This window comes from Lepidochelys kempii, chromosome 1, assembly GCF_965140285.1.
Source record: "Lepidochelys kempii isolate rLepKem1 chromosome 1, rLepKem1.hap1, whole genome shotgun sequence".
Lineage (NCBI taxonomy): Eukaryota > Metazoa > Chordata > Testudines > Cheloniidae > Lepidochelys > Lepidochelys kempii.
In genome coordinates, this window is record NC_136380.1 from 249,501,924 (window position 1) to 249,523,149 (window position 21,226).

Below are 21,226 nucleotides of genomic sequence, written 5' to 3' on the forward strand. Positions count from 1 at the left end.
CTTACTAGTTATCTCCTTAGCTGTGTAATTTACTTGAGTACAAATCTGAGGGAAGGGCACAATTCAGGGAGCAGAGACTAGTGGGTTTTCCTATTTAAACTAGGAAAATCTGGAGGTATATAATCACATTCTCTATTATAATGCTGACTGTAGCTTAAGAAAAGTAATGCTGAATTTCATATATGTCCATTATGCCCACTGCTTTGGTCCAAAACAAGTGGACAGAGATGAATTGCAATGTAGAAATATTTCAGCTGAAAAAGTTAGACTCCAGGGGAGAATCTGCTTTCCATTTAGGTTTATCTGATTTTACAAAATCTGTTCTAAAAATAGACTGATATACTGGTTTCAATTTTCCAGGCAAGCGTCCAAAGAAAGGAATGGCAACTGCCAAACAGCGCCTTGGGAAGATCCTTAAGTTGAACCGAAATGGCCATGCACGCTTCTTTGTTTGATGTGGTGGCTGCTGCTGCTGCTACTCCTCCTACTACTGCTGTCTTTCCTTCACAGCCAGTATTGAGGGCAACAGAGCCTGGAGCTGCTGCTGTTCCTCTGCTCGAAGTAGACTTGCATGTACCATGTAGAACACTGCCTAATGAACAAAAAAACCAATGCTGCATTTTCACTGTGCCACACCCGCTCAGCAATAACCATTTGGGAATGGGGAAACCTTCAGAGAGACAATGGACTGGGAAACAGTCTCTCATCAGGGCTTGAATATCACTTTGTTGCTGGTAGTGTCTGAGCTAATTCATGAGGGGAAGATGATAAAGGTGGTTATCCATAATTTATTTCTGACAGATTTTTACAACTTTTAAATTCATTTTTAACTATTTATTTGGAAGACTTTTTTTGTGGGGGTTATTAATTTAGATTTAAGAATGTGAAGGTTTTTTATTGTTCTTGATGATGTATGTTTGGTGCAGTGGAGAGCCACATTAATGGTAATTAGTCTGGACTCCTAAATTTGATATTCAGGTTATAGTCTTAAACAGGGATGTGATGCATTATTAATTATTTTTAAATTAAGTCATATGGAATCATATTTTATATTTTTTCTGCTCTTTATAAGCTATTGGTTGGGCTTTTGTTGCCCTGTAAGGTGCATACACTCTGCCAGTTTAGTTCCCTTAGCCTCTCTCCATTCTGTACACGTTGCTGACTCACCAAAGTGGAGAAGCAAAGACTCTTCTGTCTACAAGGAGAGCATGATTATTCAAGTTCAGTAGCTAACATGTCTTAAACCGCACCCCGCCCTCAAATTGGGGTTTATGCTCTTCCTCCTGACATGGTTCGTGTTCGGTCCGGGCCATGTGATTTTTTTTTCTCAAGGAGAAAATAAAATCCCTTTTGAGAAGTTTTATTTATACAACGTAGTTGAAATGTTAGTACAGAGGAGAGCAGCTTTTATCTTTTCCTGGGGGATGGGAGAGAGTGCAATATGATGGGTTAAGTTTCATATTTCCGAATAATTGTGTTGGTTGAAGAAACAATTCTTAAAATATAAATTGCAGAATTAAGATTTGGCAGATTACTTCCTGTGGTGGGTGGAGGGAGCACTAAAACTAAAAGGGAGTGATGATCATTAGTATACTTCAAAAATATATTTTACTGAGGAACTAAAGAGGCAGTTGAACATGTGCTGCTTGCAAGGCTGCACATGACAGCCAATTTGAGTCTTAACAGGTGCATATGTAAGTGTTGAGTTTAGTAGCTAGCTGATCTCAGAATGATCATTTGTGCCATACTTTACATAGAGCTGATAGTGAATGCCAATTCTGAATTACCTGTAAATAATGTTGATTTTAAATTTGTATTTTTCTGTAATATAAAATTAAATATTTAACTTTTCAGGGTGCGGGGAGAGGGGAACAACTTTACTTGATTCTGTAAAAAGGGCATTTTGCAGGGTCCAGCCAAAAGTAAAACATTGATGTGCTAGGGATACCATCTTGGATTTTTCCTGTATAGTGAGAGTGAAAAGGCTTGGCTTAGCTATCCAGTTTATTGATTTGTCTTAACTCTACTCAGTTTGCCTGTCCTCCATATTCTGTCCTGAATAGCTTCTTCCTGCCGTGCTTAAAAACATTCAGTTTTACCTTCCAGATTTACATGTAGCAGATTTACATGTATACAGCTAGATTAGAATATGAATAATGCCCTTGGAAATTTATGGAAATATATGCTGTCTGGATTTCCTGATTATTGCAAGATCAGAACTAGCTAGCTGAGGGCCAGCCCATTTCTGGATGAGAAAATATAACATGGATATGGATAGGGCAAATAGCATTCATGATTTTTCTTTCTCCAGAACTTGCAAATTATTGTTTGTTTCTCTTCGTCCTGGCCCAGCTTTTGATTTGAAAGTAGTGTAGACATCAAAGTTAATTGATTTTGTTAACCCATAGCCAAAAACACACTGGATGAGTTAAAGCTCTGTTGGCAGACAATTTTTCTTTAATACATGCTACCAGCCCTGTTTAGGGTGATGGGAAAGGAGACAATAAAAGTGATACTCACTAATTACCAAGTAACAAAAGACAGGGAGCAGTTAGTCTACAGGTTTCGAAAGTGACCACAAATAATAATGTTCTCAGGCAAGAAATTTTCCAGTCAGTAATGACGAGAAGAAAAAATACTTTCAACATTCGGTATAAACATTTAATTCTATCTTCTGATACATTCTCATGGAAATATTTGATGATTGTGTACCATGTTATCAATACTTGTTTAAATGATAAGAAAAAAAGCTTACCTCTGATCTGTTTGTGTCAGCTCAGGGAAAACCAGGTCATATCTGCCAGGCTTTGAGTAACTGGTTCAGTTCTGGCAAACCAAACCAAACTGCTTTTCGCTTACTATCTTTTTTTTATTAATTAAGACAACAGAAGTATTTCACAAGGGACATCAAGCAGAATTGGAGAGGAGTAAAGACTGATTTTTTTTTTAATGTAGATTCTGAGAACACTACTTACTGAAACAGAAATATGCCACAATGGAATCTTGAATAAGGAGATTTGGAATATGGAACATACAAAATGCTGCTTTCCTTGGGACTTGTCTGCAGCAGGTCTGCCTTCTAAGCCTCTTCATTAGCAAAGTATATAGCTATCATCTTACTAGTGGAAAAAGTACTTGGCTGGACCCATATATGTTTAATGGTTATTTCTAGTTTTTTTTTCTTTCTTCCCTTCTCTCCCACTTTTTCAAGGTGGCTCTCCATTGTAGTGAGTGTACTAATGTCTCTTCATAGGCTGTCAACAGGCAGAAGTTCATTTCCATTTTCTCCATATTTCCATGCTTCCAGCAGAAGTCTTTAAGAGACTAAAACTTTATTTGGGGTGAGAGGGAACCTCGGTCAATCAGTTTAAAAGAAATTTTCTTGATTGATAACAAATGAATCTCCTTCTGGTAGCTTGATGAAGAGGATGTGTTGACCTCACTTATTCATGTATTTGTATGTTGGGATGTTTTTATTATATTCTTGGAAGAAAACACTGTTGCACCAAACTTTTTGTAGATGGACTGAACCTGGTGCTGAGAGAGAGGTGGAGAGAAAATAACCTGTCTTTTCTCACATTTCACTTTTGGGATGGGGGGTAGATGGATAGGAGCACTGAATCTTCCTATGGGAACTCATTTTCAAGGAGGATATTTAAAGAAAAAAAAAGATATGAAGAATTTGGACTTCAAGATAAAATTATTATACTTACTTTTTAAACTTTCTGTTGCTAGAAGGAAAAATGGTATGAAATGGAACCCTTGGGGGTTTGCTCTTCTCCAAGTACTCAAGTTCTTATAATTTTTAAAAAGAAATATGTGAAAATGGAAAGACCACCTAGAAATTATATCAAGGACTCTTCCAGCAACTTTCCCCTTTCTTCCTGTACTATACTTGCTAATAAAGCCTGGCTACAAGGTAGCCCTTAATGACCTCTGAGGTAGATAACCTATGCAACCTATAATATTCTACATGAAATAATTCTTGAAGAAATCATTTCAAAAGGGTTTGATGTTAAGAATGAACAGTTGTTGCTTTCTGACCACATTTTTAAGCTGAAGTACCTGTGTTAATTTTAATAGAGATAAGAGCACAGTGTCATGGCCATCCTTTAAAAAGCTTCAGCTTTCCCAAATTTTTTATATGGCATAGGCTGCTTTCATTCACCAGGGCACGAAGTCCTAAATTTTGAAATCTTTGCAGGCGTTTAACCCAGGGCTGAGTCATTATCTGGCTGACCCTTGGTTGGTAATTGTGGGGACTGAGGAGGGCTGAGGCTAGAACCTCAGCTAGTGGTCCCCTCTAGCCTCCATGCCACCAAAAATCTTAGTGTCTTTTTAAAGCTCTTCCAGACCAAGGTTGTCCATGGCCCTGGGACTAAGCAAACCTAGAGCCACTTTATTCTGCGGAAGAAATATAAATGAAACCAAGGCCTTACTGTTTGTGGTTAAACTGGATTAAAAAGCTGCAACATCCATTTAAAAAAAACAAACAAAAAAAACCCAACTATTTCTGGTTGCAAAACAAATGGTGAATCATGCAGGGGGTGGGAAATATGAATAGCACTGATTAGGAAATGCACGTGCTTCTTCAGAAGCTGCATTTCCTTTTGGAAAAGGACTTTTTTCTACTTTTAATAAAAATTAAGCCATAACAGTTTCATGCTGTGGGACGGGAGTGAAAGGGATCACTTTAACAGATTATATTAATATGAATTATCACTTCTGCTGGGATATGTCTGATTTTGTCAGTGCTTTGGCAGTTATTTCTCTTTTTAAAATCCATTAAATTTGAAAGAGGAGATAGTTCTTGGCTATATTTACTAGTTTTGTAGTAATGTTTTGCTGACCCATTTGTCTTCTCCTCTCCCTTTTCTACTCTGTCTAATTTCTATCCTTTTTTTGAACATCTGTGGAAAATACTGGCTTGTCTGCCTGAATAGGGGTCTCCGTGTGCATGCGTTGGGTGTGTGTGTGTGGGTGTGTCTTTTTACAGAAACGCACTACAGTGTTGAGTATTTGGCTGGGAAAGGGGATGCTGCAGCTTTAAAGAGCATTTTTTTTTTCAATCCATAACAGTATTTCCCATCCTCTTTTGCCTGCAGGCAGGGAAAATGTATGTACAGTATTTATTTTTGTTTCAATTTTACTTCAAATTTGTAAGTTTCTATAAGTAGCTCACATTGGTTATTCTAGGGGAGGACAAGTGGCTTGTTTAAATTTGTATTTGATATTCATAGTTTCCAGTTTCTGTACTTTAAAATATTGAAATTAAAAAGTTGTAATACTTATGTTTTGATTTTAGCAATCTATAGTGTTTAATTTCTACAGGTTTTTGTTCACTTGCTTAAAAGTGTAAATACAGAAAGTTGTAAAAAAATGTCTTATGAGGGAAAATGCTTAATTCTGTTTCTAGGACTGATTTTTGTGCCTGTTATTTGACTCTGGATTTTGATGAAGATGTGGGGAGTGCAGTACATTTTCTTACTATTTTAAAGTGTAAGTTTGCTTTCTGTCAGAATGTTCTCTGGGAGCTGAATGCATTTTGCGAGGATGTATGCAGTCTTTTTTGACACCTAAGTGTAAAAAGAAATGGTTGAGACTTCCAGTGGTCCATCACTTAGTAAACTTCAAGAAATTGAACCAATTTGGAAGCATTTTAATGCCGAAAGAAATTATTTTTTTCTTTTTCTTCTTACTACTTTTTTTTCATATTTTTACTTTTTGGTCAAGTTTGCCTTATGCTCCTGATGCCTCTGGCTTTACTGGGAGCAGCTCTTCCTGTCTGTGACTGAGGAGGTACTGTTTCTGTTAGAGTGGGTTTCTCTTGCACTCACACTCCTTCCTTCCTTCCTTTCTTAACATTGTCTCATTTCCTTTTTATCCTTGCCTACTTTTCTGTCCATTCCACCTGCAACTGCATCATGTTTCATTTCACAATCATCAGTGGTCCCCAGTTTGTAGTCATGGGTCACCACACCACTTGGAGGAAGAAGCACTGCCACACTGCGTTTAGAGTTAGTGTAATGCCTTCTCTTTCTTTCTTCTCTACAGAGAGAGTGCTGTGTGCTGCTGAACTGCTTCAGAGACTTGCATGGGGGAAACACTCCATCTATCCCATGCAAGTGCTGTGCTTCAATACCACAGTGATGCCCACGCCACAGTATAAAAATCTTAAATGATGTGTCAGTGGGTTCAGAAGAACAGGATGGCAAAAGTTGTGTTTTTTGTATCCTGTGTAGCTAGCCAAGCCACTTACTTCTCAGGCTGGCTCTCAGCTTACTGGGAGAAAATTCTTTAGCCATGGACTAGGACCCTAACTTACTAGGTAGTGTACAAAAACAAAGAAGATAGTCACTGCCCCCAAAGAGCTTCAGTATAAGATAGAAATGGTCCAAAGGTAAATGATCAAGCTCTTTGGTCCACATGTTTAAAACATGCAGCCATCATTATTTTTCTGAGCAGAAATTTTCTTCTGCACTTCAAATATGAAGGGTTTTTTTAAGGGAAGGCTCTGAGATAAGCGATCTTAAGGAAATGGGGCAGAAACATCAAATATTAAAAGCGTCAAATTAACTTTGCCAAGTGTGTGCTTCATGTGCCTTCCATAGGTTTTTTTAACTTCACCGGGTAAAACTCTTCTAAAATTGTGCAGCCACATAATTCCACAGAATCTCAAGATGTTAATCTATCAAGTAAGCTCACATTTCAAAAAGTGTTAAGAGCACTTAAGCTGTCCAGGAGTGCTGCAGCAAGACAAGATGTTCCCACCAAACAGGCTAATTGCATTCTCATGCACCAAATGGCTTTTCATACTGATATTCCGATTTTAAAATAAAGCAGGAGTGAGATGCGGGCAATGGCAGTGGCATTCTCACCGGGTTATAAGTAGGAAGCTGCATAGCCATATAGAAGTTGCTTGGAGTGCTAATCTATTGCTTTCAGAGGTGGCGGTGGCTGTTAAGGAGAGATCATATGCTCTTTCTTCCCCCCTTGTGCCTTTTACTATAATTAATTTTTTGCCTTTTACCAGTCTCACTCCATTGCAGATTGAACAAGAACTACATGTAAAAGTGCCCTAAGCATAGATATTACAATAAAATATCCACACTTATATATTTAATAAATAACTGAATGGAAACATCACTGGATGGACTTTTGCACCTTTACTACAGCATTTTCTTATTCCCTTTAACACTGAAGGGTTTTTTGGGGGAAAATACTTTCTCTTTTTATCAGACAGGTGAAATTCTACTAGATAGACTCTAACATTGTACCAAATGGGGCAAACATCTGAGTTTTCAGTTTAATAACTCACAAGATAACCTCTTCTGTTAAGAGAGGTTAGGGTAGTTCTCGTGGTTAATACTTTTGAAGGCTTGAGCCATCCATTGTACTTCCTTTAGCACATTGGCCTTGTCTTCACTACTGGAGATAAACCTAAGCTCCTCCATGAGGTTTACCTTGTCCTGGTAGCATTTTAAAGTTATAATTGCTTGTCTACGCAGGGAATTGAACATGTTAGTTAATAGGATGTTAAACACGCACCTTTTTTGCTAGTGTTTGTTAGTGCTACTGGACACAAAGTCACAAGGATGGGTATGTTGGAATATGCTATGGTGAATATTCATTCCTGTAGAAGTACTCTTCCCTCTGGGAGGCATTGGAATTTAAGCTTTTACTCTGGTAAATAATGCATGAACACTCCCAGAACAAAAGTTAATTAGGACTGGAATGGAAATGCTAGTATACCATTTTTATTCATTTTAAGATTGCTGTGGAAATTAATGCATTTAACACACCAAACTAATTAGAAATTAAAATATAAACAGACAGATGGTTTATATGTGGGAGAAATCACTGATAATTTATTCTCCTCTACTGGTAGTTGCTAAGAAGATTAAGGACCAAAGCCTCAAAAGTCAGAATTCTTACTGGTCCATCTGAAGCATTCAGTGTTGTAGCCATGTCAGTCACAGGATATTAGTGAGACAAGCCGGGTGGGGAATATAATTTATTAGACCTATTTCTGTTGGCAAGAGAGACAAGCTTTCTTACCTGAAGAAGAGCTCTCTGTAAGCTCACCCACCTTGTCTTTGTTACATCTGAAGGCAGGCTCATGAGCCATTGTGCTTTGTCTTTACTACCTGAAGTCTGACTTCCTGAAGCCATCTTATACCGAGACTTTAGAACAAGAGCTGCAAACTTGTAAAGAATTGCATTTGGATTAATAGCTCTAATTATCTGTACTTCTCAGTGCTCCTGCTGTACATGCTGTACGGTTTTGGAAAATAACCTTCATCGGAACACACAAGGTAACTAAAAATACAGTACATGAAGTTTGTTCGTGATCCCTTTGAATCTACCACAAAGGGATCATACTATCTCTTACTCCTCCCCGAAGATCATTTTTTAATGAGAAATAATAGTTCCCTAGTTTAACTTTGTGCAATTATTGGGAGTGATATTTCCACCCGTGCACAGAGATTTAAACTGTAGTACACCTGAAAGAAATATTTGTGATCTGAGTATATACCCTGGTGGTAACTTGTGAAATTGCAAGCCACACTTTTATGAAGAAGTCAGCAAAACTGAGGCCTGCTAATACAGTTTCCTGTGATGGGGAGGGGAGGAGTGTGAACAAACTCCTAATTAGTTAATGCTAATATACACTTTGGAAGAGATATTCATCTTCATGCTTCACTCTTAAGCCAATCTGTAATTAGTAGGTATTGGGAGGTTTCTTCCACCTTCTGAAGCATCTGGTGTTCGCCACTGTCAGACAGGATACTGGACTGGATGGCCCATGGGACTGATCCATTATAGTAATTAATTAATTCTATGGGGAATTACATGCTTAAAGTCCATCATGTGACAATTATTTTATTTATGAGAATATAGTGCCTTTTCTATGTGGATAAAATGCTTCTGCATTAGAGGGTTTTGAATCCTCAGAGTGGGAAGCAGTCAGAAGAACATTTTTCACTGTTTAAACTGAATGTTTTAAAAAGTGGTGTTAAGAGGCACTTGGATGGCTCAGATCAGGGGTTCTCAAACTTCACTGCACCATGACCCCCTTCCAGGGCCACCCAGATGGGAGGGGGCAATTTGCCCTGGGCCCCCAGGAGTGTTTTCGGCAGCACTTCGGCAGCAGGTCCTTCAGTGCCACCAAACACACCCGGAGTGAAGGACCTGCTGCTGAAGACTCGCCGCTGCTTCTTCCGCTCCAGGTCTTCGGCTGCTGGGGTCCTTGCGCTCCATGTCTTCGGCGAAGTACCACGAAGACCCGGAGCGGAAGGACCCCTGCCGCCGAAGACCCCAGGCCCCCTGAATCCTCTGGGCGGCCCTGCCCCCTTCTGTAAGAGCCCCGCTGCCCAGGGCTGAATACCTCAGGCTTTGGCTTCAGTCCCAGGTGGTGGGGCTCAGGCTTTAGCCCCAAGCCCCAGCAAGTCTAAACCAGCCCTGGCGACCCCATTAAAATGGGGTTGCGACCTATTTTGGGGTCCCGACCCACAGTTTTTGAGAACCGCTGGTTCAGATGTATAATAGGTAGTCTTTTGCTTCTAGATTGTCAGTTCACATTTAGCCTGTGTCGGTGGGGATCAGGTTACTATCTATCTCATGGCTGTGAAAGGAGTTGATCACACTCCAAATGCTAATGGACAGATGTGCACATCATAAAACGAGTGCCACAAGTGACACTAAAGTTTCCAGTCTTAGCAGGGAGATTAAGCATTAAATGTGACATCAATCTGAATTATCTATCCCAGCAACTGTTTCTCCAGCTCAGGATTGAGGCACTAGTGGGACATTGTGGAGAAATGCAGTGTATCTATTTTATTTAGCCACAGAAAAAGTACATTAATGTCAAGCTTCAAAACTATTAACCCAACTTTTTTACCCATATGAAATTCACCTTTAAAAAGTTAAATCCACAATATTTAAGCACAGTGGGAACTGATTTATGATGCGCCAGTGGGTCTCTCAGCTGCCCTGATTAGAAATGGCATTTTTCAGTAATGAAGTGGCTGCCGACAGGACTATTTTTGTTTTGTGGGTTTTCATTTAAAAATTTAATTTTCAGTAGCGTTCTTGACAAATATCCATGTGTATTGCATATGCAGAATACATGTTTATAATGCCTACTGAGAGGATTCCCTGTAGTTTTGTGCAGTTGCTCAAAGTGGCTGGAAGGATAACATTCTCTCTGAAGCTGCGAGCAGCCCCTCTGCAGCATTGCCAGACTCTGGAGTGAGAAACCTTAACCCTAGCTGTTTCTAAACTTTTTTCCAAAACTCAAATTGTTCTCAGACAGCAGTATCAAAATAATACATTCAGCATATCCTTACCCTCCACCCTCGTCTTTCCCTTTCTTTCAATTTCCATTTTCTTTAAAATAGAAGGAAAAATTCTAGTTGCTAAATACAACAGTTCTGCTGCCACTATCATTTCCAGCATCACCTTTAAAGAATCCTTTTACTGTTTGAGAATAAACCTAATGCCTAAGGGCTAGGGCTAGTAGTGACCTCCTGCACAATAATTTTATCAATCTTTTTCTTGGTTGTGAAGTTCAGAAGTTTATTGATAGATGAGTGATCTCTCACATTGTGGCTGTGTTGAACCACATTGTTCGATGAGAAGACTGATGTGTCCCTCCATATGCTGAAAGACTCTAGGGACACTCTCTGCTCAGTCTATGCTGGGCAGCTTCAATGTGAAAGTTGCTTAGGTATACTTTAAGAGTTTTGGAAAACAATTTCTTCTCTCTAAACTATCATATTTTCTTATTCCTTTTCCCTGTTGTTACTTCGTACGATGATATGCCTTGAATTTAGCTTTGTCTTTTGCTCCATTTATTGGAGAATGTCATGATCCAGTTTGATTTCAGATTCACCCCCACTGTAGTAAATTATTGGTGTTGGGAGTAGTGGATTGTAACATCACTGAAGTAGTCTGACTCTCTAAAAAGAAACATTTTTATATGCGAGCATCTGAACAAACCAGCATTAGGTAAGGATTCATGAAGGTGACCATGGTAATGTTAACATTAAAATAGCCTTGTTCCCTATTTATGGTCTGACCTTATTAAAGGTCTTGTGGATCCCTTTGCTTGGATTCTTTACCAGCTGCCGCCAAGAATGGGCCTTTTGCATCAGTGCCCAGACTTAACACAAAGAGACCTTCAGTAGGTCTGGATTTCCTGTGGGATGACTTCCATCAGGACCTGTAGCTTCACCGTCATGGAATCTAAACACAATGCAGTGAAGAGGTGAGAGGAGAAAACACTGTCTGAATAGAAAGCTAGTTTGGGGGTGGGAAAGAGGAAGTTGATTCCATAAATGAAAACTAGGGTGATCTCTGTCCAAAGAGTCCCCCAGCACTCCTTCTACAACACCTCTTCGACAGAATTAGTGAAAACTGCACCAAGGACCAACTCCCCTTTGCAACCCTCTGTCTTAAACCGCCACCTTAAAGTATTCCTATGTGGTTTCCAGTGCAGTTTTGTTTGACTCCTATTTACCAGGAGATGCCTAGTACAACGGGGCCCTGATTTATGGCATCAAGGTGCTGCTGTAACAGAATAATACATATGATTTGCAACCTGTTGTATAAAAGAGGTCTTGTGTGTGCTTTTTCTGGAGAACTCTTCCTTATTTCCCAAATAGGCCTGATGGTGAGCCAGGACAACAGATCCTCAGATGCATGGTGATAAGTTGTAAGAACCTGAATCGGACAGAATATGACTAGTGGATCAAGGGTGAGGAGATAATTGTAGTGCTGTCTAGCCTACTGCTATCGACAGTGGTTGGAAGGGTAATGATGTTTTTTAATCCTAGAATTGGATGTTTGTGGTGAGTCACTGCTAGTGTATGCGTAATTTTGCATAGGAATATGCAAGCCTCACTCTTTGCTTTAAAATATCCCTGCTTCACAACATGGGGCAGCGGTCACTTGCTGGTTTGAACTAGAGTAAATGGTAGATTCTCGGTAACTTGAAGTCTTTAAATCAAAATTTAAATCAAGTAACTCAGGCAGAGGTTAGGGCCTGTGACACCAGTGGGTGGGTGAGGTTTTGTGGCCCGCGATGCACAGGAAGTCAGACTAGAGGATCATGATGGTCCCTTCTGGTCTTAAAGTCTGAGTCTATGAATCTTTTCCTTTTTAAGGTCAGAAGGAATTATGATGATCATCTAGTCTGACCACTTGCATTAACACAGGCCATAGAACTTTAGCAGTGAGATTCCTGCATTAAGGCGTTTGAACAAAAGCCTCTTTTTTAGAAAGACATTCAGTGTTTAGATCTGAAGTTATTGCCTGTACTTACTGAACATTGCACTGCAGCTGGCTGGTATTCTTGATTTCTGAACCACCAGATAGTAGACAGGCAGACCAGTCAGAGTTATGGCACAGCCAATGCCTGTGTTCACAGGGTCTGAATAAAGGGACATTCCCACAATGAAGAGACATATTATTGTGAAAACCAATGGGATGAACAGAGGCACCTAGAAAAGAGAAGAAATCTAGGAAATGGAAGGTCTTTATAAGCAGTCAGCTGGCAGAGCTTGCAGTCATGTACCTAGTAGGTTGCTGTCGTTATAATATCGAGCAACAACAAACAAGAAATTTGTACAAAGCACTGAAACTGCGTGATAGTGGTTTCACTTTCTAAGCTATAGTAGTCCTGAAAATACTGAACTTCAGAGGACAGAGAGCTTTATTCTGGTTTGAGGTCCACTTGACTGGATTATTTTTGTACTGAGCTTTGTTTTCTGTTGCAACAAAGCTTACCATAACTGGCCTAAGTTTCAGATTTCTGCTGTTTTACCTGCATGATTTCAGTGGTTTGAGCATTGGCCTGCTAAACCCAGCGTTGTGAGTTCAATCCTTGAGGGGGCCATTTAGGGATCTGGGGCAAAAATTGGGGATTGGCCCTGCTTTGAGCAGGGGGTTGGACTAGATGACGACCTGAGGTCCCTTCCAATCCTGATATTCTATGATAACGCCAGTTGAGTGAATCTGGCCTCTTAATGAGTTGTTGTAGCTGAGAGAACTGTGCTGAACATTTGACGTGCATACAGTTTTCATTCAACTGGTTGCATTTTGCAGTGTTGCTGTGCTTGGTGGGAAAGCATCCTATGGTCTCTTTCTACACTGCAGCTGTCACTTATTGTAGGTCAGTAGGAGCATTTGCCTGCTCAGATACAAAACTTAAACACGCAAAATCAGTTATGTTTTTCATGTCTTACCACTGCTATTAACTATATCAGTACTGAACTCCTGCAAGCTATGCTAATAGTGACGAGGCTGCAATTGTTGCTATTCTATATGCAGAAACAAACTATTCTATATGCAGAAACAAACTTATCTAACTCACTATAATTACAATAGTTTGCCATTTGGGTTCCTTGTCTCCAGATGAAACAAACACAGAATACTGGACGACCATTTGATCTAATGCAGTCGCTTCTGCCAACCAAGTATGGATGGACATCTCTATCCTTTCACATCTAAACTATTCCTTTTTCAAAATCCCCACATTGTGTTGTTTTATGTGGCTGTCGTTAGCTGGGTCTCCTTGTACCTTGAAGGGCCTTGGTATCTCAGGATGCCGATAACGATGTATCATGAGCCCCAGGGTCACCAGTCCTATGAAGAGCCAGCGTGAAAAGCTATAGAAGTTCAATAGGCCATAGAGATCGCCAATCAACACCATCAAGAAGGTCAGAGGCAACTAGGACACAGACAAAAATGCAGTATTATGCACTGCAGTAACACCTAGGGAAGATGCTTCCCCTTTCCACCCCATGTTACTTGTGTAGATCTTCCAACAGTTATACAGTGCTATTGTCTTATGTTCTTTCAGTCTCCTCAGTGGTGCTGGTGTGTTTTCTCAATGTGTGCAACTATGGTATTAACTAAATCACAGGGCCTCCTATAAGTGAAAAGAGCAGGAGACTTAAGTCCTTACTGTTCAGATTTAGTTTACTTGGGAAACTCTGAGATCCTGTGTTCATGGGGCACTATAAGAAACCCTGAGCTGAGAAGGGTTTTTTTAAAAAACTTAGTTTCGGAGGAGATTTTAAAGGAACAAATGGGAATTAGATTTCCAGTTCCGACTGACTGTCAATGGGAGTTGGGTGTCAACTTGCCCTTTGAAAAATTTCTCTCTCATGTGAAATAGATGAAACGCCAACCCTTTCCTTTGATGCAAAGTCCACCAAAGCTAGAATTTGGACCCCTCCAGGAAGCACTTTTTTAGTCTCAGGTTACTTGGTGCCACAAGGATCTTTGAAGGGTTTTCTTCTATTATGGTAGCACCAGGGCTGCATTGTGCTAGATGCTGTGTGGAAACAGGTATGCAGCCCCTGTCCTGAAGAGCTTACAATTTAATACGAAACAGGACACAACAACTTTCTGTGACCAACAAAGGAGGGAAGAAAGTGGTGTCCAGGGCTCTGAAATCAGATCACTTGTTGTATAGATTAGTTACTACACAATTGGATTCCAAATAGGAGTTTTTTTCTTCTATAAAAATGTGTTCATGTGAATGTAATACTCCTACAGAGTGGCAGGTTTGATAGTGCTGTCAACTGATATCTTTTGTCTAGGTAATGAATAGCTACAACGTGATATTGTGCACATTTCCCATATGCTGCCACACCAAAGTGTCCCAAACCCTGCTCTGGAGAAGGTACAGTAGTTCAGCCAGCATACCCAATCTGTTCTTGGGCAGTGGGGGCACTGAATGGTGCCAATTCTGATGGCAGGGGGTTTATGTGGACAGTGGAGAGTCCACTTACGAATTCCAGTCTGTTGGCATTGTCTGGGCTGTCCCATCTGTTCAGGGCGCAGCAGGTGGGAGTTGTGATCCCTGCTAGTGTCTGGTTAAGAATGACACTTGCCATTAGTTTGTGTAAAACCATTGTATTGCTATTCTCTACCCTTCCCTTGTCTCATTCACCTGCGTTGTCTTGTCTTTTAGGCTACGTCAACACTGTGCAGCACTGCCCACTGCACGCTGGGTACGTGTAGCTACGTGCCATAGTGAAAAATGGGCTGCATCCACCCTGAGGTGTGTAGCTTCATGTGTCGGGGAAAGGCTCTGGTAGGGGGAGGCAACGAGGAAACCTCACTGGTACGGCCTTTCCCTACTGCAGATATAGGCGCCAACACCAGGGAGCTGGAACAGCCTTTCCCTGCTAACTTCATCCAGCCAGTGTCTTTCCCTGTGTGTGTGGGCGGGGAGGCTCCAGCTGCAGGGAGGCAGCAGGCCACTACAGCCCTACAAATAGCCGTGTAGACAGGGAGACATTGCTTGGGTGAGTGGAGAGCCTGTAAAAGTAGGTCTTCCCATACATACCCACCACACCCTTCAGGTGGGTCTGTTCTCTACTCACCTATGCTGTGCCTCACCAGCTGCACTGCTATTTATACCTGTGCTGGGGGGAGAGGCTACACGGGTATGTACTCTACATACCACCAAAAAAAAGTGTGCAGTGTAGACACACCCGTAGACCGTCAACTGCTTGGGACAGGAGCCGTCATTTACGATACATGTGTACAGTGGAGCTTTAGGTGCCACCCCGTAGTAAATGATACATTTTAATTTTTTATATTATTATCACAGCCCATTAATGAAATGGGCTGGGGGGGAGGAGATGAGTTCATTCTCTAAGAATGAGAGGTAAAAACCCTCAAGCTCAAGCTTCATTCAGAATCCAGAAAGCTCTGCTCACCATTAATAAAAGGGCTGGGAAGGGGGTGTTTCTTCGGCTGTGGATCATGGAGAAGAGTGGAGGCCACTGTCCTTCCCGGGAAGCTGCAAACAACATCCTGTTAGAAAGAAACAGAACTGGATGGAAAAAAGGTAAGGATATTTTGTGAAAAACTTCCATTTTGTACAAAACTTTCAGTGACATTTTGGGATTTTTTTTAATGAAAATATTTCTGTTTATGCGATTTTTTTTCCAAAAAAAGGTTTGTTTTTTGACCAGCTGTAGAAACAAAGATAGATACAATATTGCTCATCACCAGCAGGGGGAACTCATGATATAGCATGTGTGTTTTTTGCAGCTCCCTGGCTCTTGAGTTTCCCCTTAAGCTTCATGTTAGACAATGAAAGAAATCAAATCACACCAGCAAAACGAAAGCCACAAGAGGAATTCCACATAGAGGCAACCTTAACTGTGAAGTGCTCTGATGGCATGATACTTGTTATTGCATTGATATAGCTTTCGCTAGTGATAGGGTGTCTTCAGTACATTGATTGACATGAATGTTTTTTAGCAGATCAAGGGCTGCAGAAAGTGTATTTGAACTAAAGATTAGCTGGTTTTCGTATGGAAGAGATGTTTGGTTTTTAGAAAGGACAGGCTTTTACCTTGCAGCTGCAAAGATTCCTCCATTCAGAGAACCAAAGCAGGACAGAGCAACTAGGATTGGAATTGCTGAGGAAACGCTCTTAAAAGCTCGATCTACAAAGCTCTGGGGGGAAAATAGAGAACCCAGTTATTCAGGGTCAGTTACCCCGTCTCACATGTCTGTCTCTATAATTGTGTTGGTGGAAAAGCCAGGTTTTATCACCACCTCAAGATAATCCCATCTCCATTATTACTAAGAGGCAAGAGAACTTTACAAGCAATCCAACAGGTGAGTCATTTCAGAAGAATTGCTGGGAGGCTAAGGCAAAGTTGTCAGTATAAAGAACTTTATATAATGTGATAGCCGGCAAGACTTGGGACTGGGGGGACAAAAAGTGGAAGGGGTAATGGATCATATAAACCCTATGAAAAATTGGGGGCAAACCCCTGCAATCTAGTGGCTGTAAGTATATTTCTTCTTGCTAAAGAGGACAGAGACTCCTTATGAGATCTATAGTATTCCTAGACCATCTCCTTTATACTTCTTCCTTGCCATACGTTTAAACAGACATTTTCCCTGACATAAGAATCTGCAATCTGTTCCTTCCTTTTGTAACCCTTCTGCCAGGCCAAGTTGACAGCAGCAAGGGCTGGGTTCAGTACAGAGGGGTTCCCTTTCAACAATACAATGCAAAACCGGCTCGAGCCCCCACCCAGTGACCTGGGAAAATTACACACACATCCCTGAATGCCTCAAAGAGGCAATACTTCCCCTCTTGCAAGCGCAGAGTCTTGGTATAGCAAAAATCTTTAATACCATGAGGTAAACAACTCAGCATTAAATTGGGAAAACACCACAACTAGGGTTCATAAACATGAACCAGAAGACCCATCCCCAAGCACATTGGGCTGTGTCCTTTCCCTTTGGTTGTTGAGTCCAGCAACCCAAAAGTCACCCCTCCCACAGTTTCTGTCCCTGATGAGTGCAGTCCCCGCCAGAGTTCAAAAGTTCATCTGCGGAGTTTATCTCCCAGCCTGGGTGGAAGGAGGGGAGGTATGGGGGCACCTTACGTGCTCTGCTGCTTGTCAATGGTTGATTCCCACCCCTCTCCGTGGGGTTCTGCTACAGTCTTCACTGTGAGCCACTTCTCTCCACTAGCCATCCAGCTAGCCGCTCACCAATATGTTTTCAGGCACTCTCCCCTGCCCCCCTTAACACAGCTCTCTAGTAACTTCAGCCCTTAAGCCCTGGTCTACACTGGGGGGTGGAGATCGATCTAAGTTATGTAACTTGAATAATGTAAATGAAGTCGACGTACTTAGATCGACTACCATGGTCTCCACTGCGGTGAGTCGACTGCTGGTGCTCCCCTGTCCCCTGTTCTGCCTGCGCCTCTCGTTGAGGGAGAGTCCCTCCATCATAAAATGACAAGTACAGTTCTACTGTCCTTGATTCACATAATCAGGATAACACTTTATTACTCCTGCCCCAATAACAGAGACTGGGGATCCCACAGCAGCCAAAGTGACCATTTGGGCAAGCAGTCCCATTGCGCTAGGCAGGGTGGGTGTGCCCATGCAAATGAGATCAGCCCCTGAAGTCCTTTTCCACAGCTCACCACCAGATGTTAGAGTAGAGCCCGTTCTGACTCTGCTTACGTCCTCCCCTCAGCCGAGAATTTGTCGTCCCAACAAATCTCACTCCCTATTATACCAACTCATTGGTTCCCTCCAAAGGGCCTCAGGAAGCCCACTATGGCTTCCACAAGCCTGTATGCTAAATGTATGGGCTCCTCACTAGTCAACCCAGGTGCATCATAAGTTAACCATTTTACTGGTCTTATTACCCTGTCCTGTCTATTAAGAATCTCTGTTGCCGTGGTATGGGGGATATCTTCTTGAGCGACGGATGGAGAGGTTTCATTTGAGGATCCCTTGGCTACTGGCATAGGCCCCTGCATCTCTAGTTCTAACAGTGGAAGGTCCAAGGTGCCCAGGACACCCTCCACCTATATGTCTCTACTGTCCAATAACCCGTGTGTCTCATCACACAGGGGTCCCATTGGTGACACAGGGGTGTCAGTAATGTGCCTAAATACTTTTGCCATGAGGTTTAGGGCTGAGGAGGGGGCACTCTCTCTTGGTTCAGCTGATCGAGACCGAAATCTTGTCTCCATTTCAGGATACATCATGGTTGTGTCTTCCTCCTCAGACTCACTCTCTGATGTGCTGAATAGGGGTAGGTTAGCTGCAGGGGGCCCGCTGTCCGTGTTGGATGGTGGCTTTGGTCTAGCATTTTTGCTCTTCCCGGTTGCCCTGTTGTGGCCTGTCTCATAAGGGGTGCCTACCAATTCCCCCCACAAGGAGCAAAAGGTTTCTATGCACCGTCTTTATTTGCCCTAGACCCACTTCAGGTCTGATCTCGTAGACCAGCAGATCTCCCAGCTTTTCCATCACCAGGTAAGGTATGGTGTCACCTATCTTGTGTTTCCCAGCAATACCCAAATTTCGCAGCAGGACTCTGTCCCCTGGCTGGAGCTCCTGCGAATGTACCCTAGCATCATACCGACATTTGTTGCATTCTGAGTTCTTCCAAGCCATGGAGGTAGCTAAGTGATAAGCATCCCACAGCTTTTCTCTTAGTCGAGACACATATTGCTAATGAGTTTCATAGCTATCTCCATCCTCTGATACACCAAAGCACAAGTCTATGGGTAATCTTGCTTCTTGCCCAAACATCAAGAGATATGCGGTGACTCCCGTAGCATTGTTCTTTGTGGCGTTGTAGGCATGCACCAGAAACGCAACATGCTGGCTCCAGGTTGCCTTCTGCTCTGGTCACAAAGTCCCCAACATATCTAATAGGGTTCGGTTGAACCTCTCTGCTTGAGGATCACCTTGCGGGTGATAAGGTGTTGTCCTAAACTTTTTAATTCCTGCTATCTTCAGCACCTCCTTCAGAAGGTGACTCTCAAAGTCCCGCCCCTGGTCAGTGTATCCGAGCCGGGAATCCATAAACTGAGAAATATTTCTCCCACAATACTCGAGTGACAGTGGTGGCCTTCTGATCATGTGTGGGATATGCCTGCGCATGCTGCATAAAACAGTCAGTCACTACTAAAATGTTCCCGACATTCCTCTTGTCTACTTCTAAAGACAAGAAATCAATGCATACCAGCTCCAAAGGTTTGCTGCTGGTGATATTCTTCAGATATGCAGCTCTCATGGGCCGAGTTTTCCTTTGAACACATCGAGTGCATATCTCTCACTTCCTGCGAACATTTTCAGCCATCTGGGGCCAATAGAACCTACTACCAATAAGTTCCAGAGTCCTCTCCATTCCTAAGTGTCCAAAGTCGTCATGCAGGCCCCTCATGGCCAGAGCTCTGTACTCTTTTGGCAGCATTAGTTGTGCTCGTTGCTTTTGTAAAGGGTCAGTGGTTATTCAGTGTAGCACTCCCTGAATCAGTTTTAGTTTGGTCCATTCTCTCAATAGTAGTTTACCCTCAGGGTTAGGTGGGACAACTGCAGCTGGGCTTTGCCCCTCCATTTTGGCAAGTAGTGTATCACGAATGTCAATATCTTGCAGCTGCGCTTCTTGCCAGTCAGCTGCATTGAGCATGGGCAAGGGAGATTGGTCTAATGCAATATAGTTCACTGAAACAGAAAGCATGCATTCAGGGGGTACGCCCAGAGCTTCTGCAACGCATCCATGAAGGCTCTCATGGGCCTCTGGCTCTCGACGACTCACACTGCAAATAGCTCTCACTCCTGTGGGTATCACAGCAACTTCCAGTGCCTGCAGACGCCTGGACAATGCATCTACATTGCTTTTCCCTGATCGGTATTGAATGCTGAACTCATAGCTAGCCAAGGCGGCCATTTGGGCAAGCAGTCCCATCATGCTAGGCAGGGTGGGTGTGCCCATGCAATCGAGATCAGCCCCTGAAGTCCTTTTCTACAGCTCACCACCAGATGTCAGGGTGGAGCCCATTCTGACTCTGCTTATACTTTAATGACTCTCTGGCCTCTCCTCCAGTAGCCTCTCTGGTCCCAGATGTGAACTATCTGTGTTACACTGAAAATATCCAATAAAAACAAAAGGACCACACTCACCACAGCCACAGCCTCAGAGGCCAGCACTTCCTCTGCTGTCAGGACTGCGTAGTAGGAGACATTAGTGAGGAGGTACCCTAGAGTAACAATGAGCAAGGACACGATCACGCTCAGCGGGATATTCCTACAATAGAATAAAAACAGCCCCTTTATTGCACCTCTCAACTGACCATCAGGTTTACCTCTATCCCACATGAATATAGTGGAGCTGGTTGGAAATTTGCAACATCATATTTTTTCACTGAAAAATGCAGATATGTCAAAACCGGAACTTTTGTGGGGAAGGTTTGGTTTGGACAAATTTTGAAATTGTCAAACCATCCCATTTTGACGCTTCCAAAGTGGAAAAATCTGGTTTTCATTGAAATGACTTTTTGTTTAGAAACCTGAGCTAATTATAGAGAAATAAAGGCAAAACAGAACATTTCAAAATGTTAAATGAAATGTTTTTGATTGACCCACAGTGAAACTGTTTTCCCAGTTGTTGGTTCATGAAAATTTGAGATTTCAACTTTTCGTCCCGATTCAGGAAAAGAAAATCTGAAATTTTGAAATTTTGTTACCAGGATGGGAAAACAGTGTCCTGCCCAGCTTTAGCGCACCTGCGTTGCATCTCCTGATTATGACTGTAGGTTGCTGATTATGTAAATGCAGAATCGTGAGAATGAGGTTATAGCAAACAATTGTTAAATTCCCTTGTGGTATTTTTTTTCTTGTGGCTGTCCATTCAGACCTTTTTCCAAAATATC

At 41.9% G+C, this 21,226-nt stretch overlaps 2 protein-coding genes across 3 annotated transcripts in view; one reads left to right on the forward strand and one right to left on the reverse strand.

Moving 5' to 3' along the window:
- Positions 1–6,576, forward strand: part of KDM7A (lysine demethylase 7A) — a 95,620-nt gene extending 89,044 nt beyond the window's left edge. For both annotated transcript variants that reach the window (XM_073322670.2, XM_073322678.2), the window contains exon 20: positions 361–6,576. In XM_073322670.2, the coding sequence (XP_073178771.1) occupies positions 361–455 (95 nt within the window). In that variant the 3' untranslated portion in view covers positions 456–6,576. The remainder of the gene's footprint in view (positions 1–360) is intronic.
- Positions 6,577–8,705: 2,129 nt separating this feature from the next.
- Positions 8,706–21,226, reverse strand: part of LOC140902528 (cystine/glutamate transporter) — a 28,315-nt gene continuing 15,794 nt past the window's right edge. The window contains exons 7-12 of the mRNA XM_073322690.2: positions 20,478–20,601; positions 16,382–16,485; positions 15,738–15,834; positions 13,583–13,732; positions 12,326–12,503; positions 8,706–11,247 (exon numbers count right to left, since the gene is read on the reverse strand). Coding sequence (XP_073178791.1) covers positions 11,183–11,247; positions 12,326–12,503; positions 13,583–13,732; positions 15,738–15,834; positions 16,382–16,485; positions 20,478–20,601 — 718 coding nt within the window. The 3' untranslated portion in view covers positions 8,706–11,182. The remainder of the gene's footprint in view (positions 11,248–12,325; positions 12,504–13,582; positions 13,733–15,737; positions 15,835–16,381; positions 16,486–20,477; positions 20,602–21,226) is intronic.